Source organism: Belonocnema kinseyi, chromosome 6, assembly GCF_010883055.1.
Source record: "Belonocnema kinseyi isolate 2016_QV_RU_SX_M_011 chromosome 6, B_treatae_v1, whole genome shotgun sequence".
Classification (NCBI taxonomy): Eukaryota; Metazoa; Arthropoda; class Insecta; order Hymenoptera; family Cynipidae; genus Belonocnema; species Belonocnema kinseyi.
The window spans coordinates 102,171,613-102,179,287 of record NC_046662.1 but is presented as its reverse complement, the minus strand read 5'-3'; the positions used below and the strand labels follow the sequence as shown (position 1 = coordinate 102,179,287).

General features: G+C 34.2%; 1 protein-coding gene across 1 annotated transcript in view; it reads right to left on the bottom strand.

The window, feature by feature from the left end:
• Positions 1–6,071, bottom strand: part of LOC117174580 (probable malate dehydrogenase, mitochondrial) — a 148,757-nt gene extending 142,686 nt beyond the window's left edge. The window contains exons 1-2 of the mRNA XM_033363809.1: positions 5,851–6,071; positions 5,397–5,692 (exon numbers count right to left, since the gene is read on the bottom strand). Of these exons, the coding sequence (XP_033219700.1) occupies positions 5,397–5,692; positions 5,851–6,010 (456 nt within the window). The 5' untranslated portion in view covers positions 6,011–6,071. The remainder of the gene's footprint in view (positions 1–5,396; positions 5,693–5,850) is intronic.
• Between the last annotated feature and the right edge of the window lie 1,604 nt (positions 6,072–7,675).

The window sequence follows — 7,675 nt, the reverse complement described above, 5'->3', positions numbered from 1 at the left end:
AGTATTAATATTTATATAATTTATATTTTATACTTGAAGTAACGTAACCTCAAAATACACGCATTAAAGAGGCGCGCGAAGTATTCAAATCATGAGAATCGCATGCCCAGCATCGAAATCTAGCAATATTAAAATCCCAATCTCTTCATTTTATTTCAAAGCAGATAGAGATATAAATAGAACCGCCGAAGTGTTCCGACTGGCAATCGTGCACCTTCGAGTTTTCAAATTCAGAAGAGGAGAAATGGGTTGCGCGCGCAACCCAGGCATTTATATTGTCTCCTACCATATTTACACGGTCATAGACGTGTGATAGTATTGGACCACGTCTCGTTTCAGATCTGGGATCACTGTTCTAATGTTGACATTCGCTGTATGTGCGCGCCGTTCTACGTCGCAGACAGTCTTCGATTCCTAGCTAGCTCACTGAGCTGGCGACGCTTTTATGACGTGTTATGCGCAGTTGATGAAATTCGTTTTTTGCTAAAAATCTTTCCGTGTTAGAGATCACGTTTGAGTGGCAGATTAACGGTTGGATGCGTAGATCTTAAAATTCTTTTTGTATTTTAAATCTATCTAGAGGTTAAGTTTCGTGTCGATCGTGATTTTTGTATAAAGTGAGTTTTTGAATTTCCACGTTACTGTTCATTATAAGAAAAACATTAGTTCAAGAACTCCTTGCGCTAAGAAAGTTAATGCGTTTTGTCACGTTTGTGGAAAGTATGAAACGGAGAAATGCCGTCGATCAATTAATGAATCCATAAAAACGTCATACTTTAACTGTTACGGGACTTCAATCAAAAATTTGGATAAACCGTGAGTACCAACCTCAATTTGTCATGCTTTTAGATTAAATTTGTCAAATGGGGAAGATGAAAGTACCCAGACGCAGACTGTTATTCAACCACCTGTTTGGCGTGAGCCCAACGATCATGATACTGATTTTGTTATTTTTGCTTATGCAAAACAGGAGGTTTTTCTAATAAGTATTTGGAGAAGATCGTTTACCCTGATGTGAAAAGTGTTACACCAGCCAAGATTGGTATTAAAAATCAGTCTGAAAACAAAAGTGACCGATCAACTCACGAATCAATGAATACTGACGATCCTAATGCAACTCAAGATACTTCTTGGGAAGAATCAGATGATGAAAGTCCTACATTTTTTGACCAAGGCGGATTAGGCGATTTTATACGTGACTTTGATCTTCCAAAAGATAAAGCTGAGCTTTGCGCTTCAAGGCTCAAAGAGAGGAAACTATTGTTACCTGGCACTAGAGTAACTGTTTACAGAAATAGAGAAGAAAGGTTTATTAATTACTTTACAATTGACAGTGGGATTGTGTATTGTGATGATATCGAAGGACTCATTAATTTATATAAAATAAACTTATATACGCCAGAGGATTGGTGTCTTTTCATAGATTCGTCTACAGAAACTCTGAAAGCAGTACTATTACATAATGGAAATAAGTACGCTGCAATTCCAGTAGGTCACTCAACAACACTGAAAGAATCTTATGACACTTTCCAATTACTCCTGATAAAAATAAAATACAATGTCCATAATTGGCTCATTTGTGGTGACTTCAAAATGATAAATCTTATAATAGGTTTACAGTCAGGAAACATTAAATACCCTTGTTTTCTTTACCTTTGAAACAGTCGTGCAAGGGATAAACATTGGATAACGGAGAAATGGCCAGACAGATTAGAGTGGACAGTTGGTCAGTATAATGTTGTTTATGAAAGTCTTGTTGACAGAAAGAAAGTATTACTGCCACCACTCCATATAAAACTAGTGTTAATGAAGCAATTTGTGAAATCCCTAAACACCGAAGGAGAATGTTTCAATTATATCAAATCAACATTTCCGCATTGAAGTGATGCCAAAGTTAAGGAAGGCATTTTTGTTGGGCATGATATAAGAAAACTTATCAAAGATGATGACTTTATCAAAAACATGTCATCTAGTGAAAAGGATGCATGGTTGAATTTCAAAGATGTTGTACAGAAATTTTTAAGGGACAATCGAGATCCAAAGCTTAGAACTATTGTATCTAGTATGTTAAAGAATTTTAAAAGATTAGGCTGTTTGATGAGTATGCAGTTACATTTTCTCAAATCTCATTTGGATTATTTCCCAGAAAATGTTGGAGCATTCAGTGAAGAAATGGGCGAACGCTTTCATCACGACTTTCACCAAAAATAGCAACATTATCAAGGTCGATGCAATGTAAGAATGATGGCCGACTATTGCTGGTCTTCGCAAAGAAATGATAATGACCCTACTAGTCATAAAAGAAAGTCTCTTCAACAATCGTTTGACATGAAGTGCGAACGTTTCCATAAGAAAACAAGCAATTATTTTCACCTTCATTAGGCATACAGTCGTAAGTCTTGCCTTAACTGGCTGGGCAATCGTAACTCTTGCCTTGACTGGCTGCACGATTCAAAGTCTTGCCTTGACTGACTGGGTGATTCAAAGTCTTGCCTTGACTGGCTGGGCGATACAAAGTCTTGCCTTTATTGGCTAGGCAATTTAAAATCTTTCCTTGATTGGCTGGGCAATCTAAAGTCTTGCCTTAATTTGCTGGAAAATATTAAGTACTTCCTTGCGTAGCTGGACAATCCCAAGTCTTGCCTTAACTGAATGGGCAATCGTAAGTCTTGCTTCAACTGGGTGATTTCTGGGTTCAGGTGGATTAGCAGGTAGGTGGTTTAACTCACTTGTGACATGGAACTTTATTATTCCAAGAAAAATATGCGACTAAACTTATTGTTCGCAGAGTCAGGTGGGTTAGCATGCTTGTTAGGGGTGGTTTTGGCTTGTTAGGGGTGGTTTATACCCCTATAAAACGGCTTCTGTAGAAATGAAAAGACACGGGTTCCATATATTTTATTGTTTTGTCAATGTGCAAAGTTTGGTTCCAAACGACTGTACGCTTTTTTGTTGGTATTTTGTGCGGGATCGTTTGTTCTTTCTTAAAGCCCTAAATTGTGGCCGCTATATTGGATCTTCTAGGGGTTATAACAAAAAACTGACAGCGGCAATAGAAAGGGCACCCTCGAAAACCGCTGATATAATATTTTAAAGAAAAATTATAGTATCGTCAGCAATAGTGAATGCGTTGTATAAATCTGAAAACCTCAGCGTTAATGGGTTAAAACGCTAAAATAAAAAATTTCAAATTACAATATTTTGGTGAAAAATAAAGATATCCTAATGAATCAAAGTAGGTTTGAAAGGGGAAGATTAGTACTTTCAAATTCCGTATTAGCTTCTGTGGAAGACATTTTTCTTGTTCGGTTACATAACCTCAAAATCGGCTAAAAACGCGTTTTTTGCACATTTAAGTTAGGATATCTTGAATACCTGACGTACAGGAGCAATTTCGAGCTCGGATTCGGATTCAGCGCATCAAAATCCTTCGAAAATGTTAGGTCTGCTTTCTGGCTTTTGACTTTTGTCAAATTTTGTCGGCCTGTGTTATTCTTCTGCGACCAGTCGCTTTAAAGTTCTTTTTAAAGGGGTGATGGTAAAGGAGTCTGAGATGTGACCAATCACTCCTTTGTGGCCAGTCTCTGAAAGTTATTTCTTAAAGGGGAACCTGGAAAAGGGCTTCAAGATGTGAATAGTCGCTAAACCGTGTTTCTTAAGGGGAACCTGGACAAGGTGTCCGCAAGGTGACCAATCACTCTTCTGTAGCCAGTCGCTAAAAACTTCTTTTTAAAGGGGGCCTGGGAAAGGGGTCCGAAATGTGACCAATCACTCTTCTGTGACCAGTCTCTAAAAATTACTTTCTATGAGGGATCCTGTGTGTGACTAGTCACTCTTCTGTGACCAGTCACTGAAATTAATTATTAAAGGGGGACCTGGAAAATGAGTCCGAGATGTGACCAATCACTCTTCTATGACCAATCGCTAAAACTTATTTTTTTAAAGACAACCTGGAAAAGTGGTTCTAAATATGACAAACAATCTTCTGTGACCAGTCGCTGAAACTTATTATGTATAGGGGGACCTGAAAAAGTGTTTCTACATAGGCCAATCACTCTTCTGTGACCAGTCGCTAGCACGTTTCTTTTTTCAAAGGACGAGATGGACCAGTAATGCGAGATGTGACTAAACACACTTCTGTAACCAGTTGCTGAAACGTATTCTTTAGATGAACCAAAGTTCTAGAGGCTGGACAAAAGATTGCTGGACGAAACTGGCTTCGTATGTTTCTTTTGGAGAGACCTACATTTCTCAAGATATTTATCGCAAGGTTTGATTCGAATTTTTATCTTAAATTCTTTATTAGGAAACTAAAAAACTTATTAGTACGGAGTTACATACAAATTTTGTTAAGCTAATGTTACTTCTTTAGACATGAATGTTTTGAATATTCAGGTAGCTCGAAACTTTCGTGTATCTCGAAAGTATTTGAGTACTCAAAACTTTCGAGCACTCTATAGCCTTTATTGTTCTGAAAACTTTTGAATATTTGGAAGATCAGTTTTGGCTAAAAGTCGACTCGAAAGCAGTGGCGATTTTCTTAAAGCATATATTTCCATACAACATCAATTTTTTTTAGTTTTCACTAATTACCACAGGTAAACCTAGTTCTTACAAAAGCAAAATTTGGTCACTCTAGTTTTAATTGATATTTCCAGTGAAAACATGAAATAAGATGAAATTAAGGAAATTTTCGGGTATTTACAAAAAGACATGGTTACTGCGCGCTTTGACTAGTTAAAACTAATTTCAACTTATTTCGGGCATAAACGGTAACATATCAATTGTTTCAAACCTAAATAATTTTTAAAATAATTAAGAATTCGAGTATTTTTCTTGAATTATGCTGAGGTTTTACCTTCCTTTAAATGTAAAAATTGAACCAAATGGCGTGGATATTTTGGAAAATATAATAGGTAGATTCAATCGAGAAATTAACTTTTGTACTCTTATTTAATTTTTGTTTCGCTCATTGTTGTTTATATAAAATGCTAGTTTATTTGTAAAGGCATATAAATCTTTAAAATACTGAATTAAATTAAATTCTAGTTACTATATAAATTTAAAGAAATAGATCATTCTATATCACCAAGAAGTTATTTCGGTCTGCAAATTTTATGATGATTTCGTGGATAATTTTAAAAATACCAAAAGATTTTACTCTGCAGCCAATCGTCATAAATTCCACTGGTTTTCATGGATAAACATATTGTCAATTATTGATAGGAATGAAAAAATATGAGAAAAAACAATTGCAAAATAAGAGATAGGCACTGTAAATTCTAAATATGCATTCCTAATGTGAATTCGTGAAACATAAACTTATTAAATATCACACGCAAGCCAAAAAACAACAACATATAAACATATAAGCCATTAATAGATATTCATCTTACATTTGGACACTTCTTGACAACATCCGGTATTAAATCTGATAGTATATCAGCATTTTCTTTGATAATTTCATCGCTCAGACATCCTGCGGAAAATGATTTCCCAGCTGTGATCATCACAATTTTTGCATCGTCTAAAACTTCAAGCAAAGAAGGCTCTTCAGAGTTACAGACATTGACTTTGCATCTCGTATCAATGTGACTCAATTCCATAGCCAATCCTCGAGTCGATTTAATATCATAAAGCGCTAGTTCATCAACTATTGATGATTGCTTTAGAAATAAAGACAAACATCTTCCTAAATTTCGAAGGGACAGAGTAAAAAATATTTGTATCATCGATTAGGTGCCGAACTAACCTCCCGAATACTTTTCATTTAGATTAACTTAATGCAATATTAATATCAACAAATAGAAAAATATGTTTGCATATCAATAACTTGAACAAATTAATTACCTGTGTTGCCTGCAGCGCCTAATATTGCCACTTTCAAGGATCTGCTATTGACAATCGTAGATATTTGGAAAAAACGATCTTGACGAGAATTACATCGAATTTTATCAAATTTATGGAAGAGTCGATATCCCCATCTCCAGAATCTATTTTTGAGTAGCATTATCTCCTTGTGAGTGGATTGAACAATTTGTCAAATTTCTTGTCAATTTTTAGGTTGCTTATGATAAAACATTCTACATGTGAAAAAAGTGAAACACGCAAATTCCCTATATTTATCACATCGATAAGTAACCATCATCCTTTTCGAACATAGTTTAAATTTAAATAATAGGAAAGACAGGGGCGAAATGGGAAAGGTTAATTCTTTCATCAAATAAATACAATTTAAAAACTAGTATTTTTGTCTCGTCTTGTCACAAGCCAGATGCGAAACATGTCACATACAGGAGAGTGGCGAGACACTTTACTTATTTTTTATGTTTCAATCTAAAAATTAATATTTAATGTAATTTTCAGTAAGGTAATATTATGTGTAGTTTTTGGTATACAATATAAGTTATTATCAGCTCTACAGTTTTGGGGAGATGACCGAATATTTACTTTGTTTCATGACAAAGCAATGTAAATTAGTTTTTCAACAAGAATTCAATGTAAATATTTATTTTCCTTCGAAATAATTATGAAATATGATAGTGAAGATATTTCTAAAAATGATATTACTGACCTTTAAGGTATATTTAGCCATGTTTTATATTTGTTAAGTATTTAATTTATCGAGGTTGCCTCCAACGTGCATTTAGAAAGAAGTACTCTTGAATTAAAAGTACCAGTGCTTTTGATTTCTCCATTATCATATTAATACAATAGATTATTTCAATAATCAAGTAAATTTTGCTTTGAACGAAATAATTCGACTTTTTCAAGCAAAAATACAGTACTTTAGATTAAGAGATTGACGATTATAGTAAGCTCAAACATATAAACTAAAGAGAAATAAATGCAAATTTATTTCAAGAAAATTTTGTATTCAAAGTGTTAAACATACTTTTGAATTAACAAAGTATCTTTTAAGCTTCCAGACAAAATTCTTTCCGTGAAACAAGAATACTTTCGATTTGACAGTATCTACTGTAGTTACAATGAATGGCGCTTCCGAATTCTGTCAAAAAAATACACTATCAGATCTACATTATATTCATGTATTATTCATGCATATTTTGTATGATTCATGAGTGTATACAAATATGTTTTATTAATATATTGTCAAATCTTTCAAAAAATATTGAGCACCATAAAATTGAGCAGGATATATATACAAAAAATATTGAAACACATTTTTATCCGATGTGATTGGTTTATAAAAATTCTTTAAAAAGTGTTAACTTGGGTCAAGAAGAGCTTTAAGGGTGTTGGTTCAATCCGACTTTGAATTTTTTTAATAGGTACGGCACTGATTCCATATATATTTTTTCCGAAGGTTTTGTGAAGGAAAGAAGAAAAACTTGTCGAATATCCAAGGGTTTTGCAAGAAATTCGGATAAATAAAATTTTGAAAAATCAAGAAATTTGTTGAGAAAATGATTATTTTTCCGATAAATATGAATTTTGCGAAAGATAGAAACCAGCGGCTAGCAGTCGGCAGTATTTCAAAGATTAGAATCGTTTGATTATTTATTTTTTACTCACAATTTTGACATAATAGAAAAATTCTAGAGATTCACGGCTCTTCTAAAGGGCCCGGTCTTGAAGATGGTGTCCCAAAATTTTGCGAAATACGTTGCGAAATTGAGCAAAAAGCAGAGAGAACTGGCATGCTCTGTCTGTG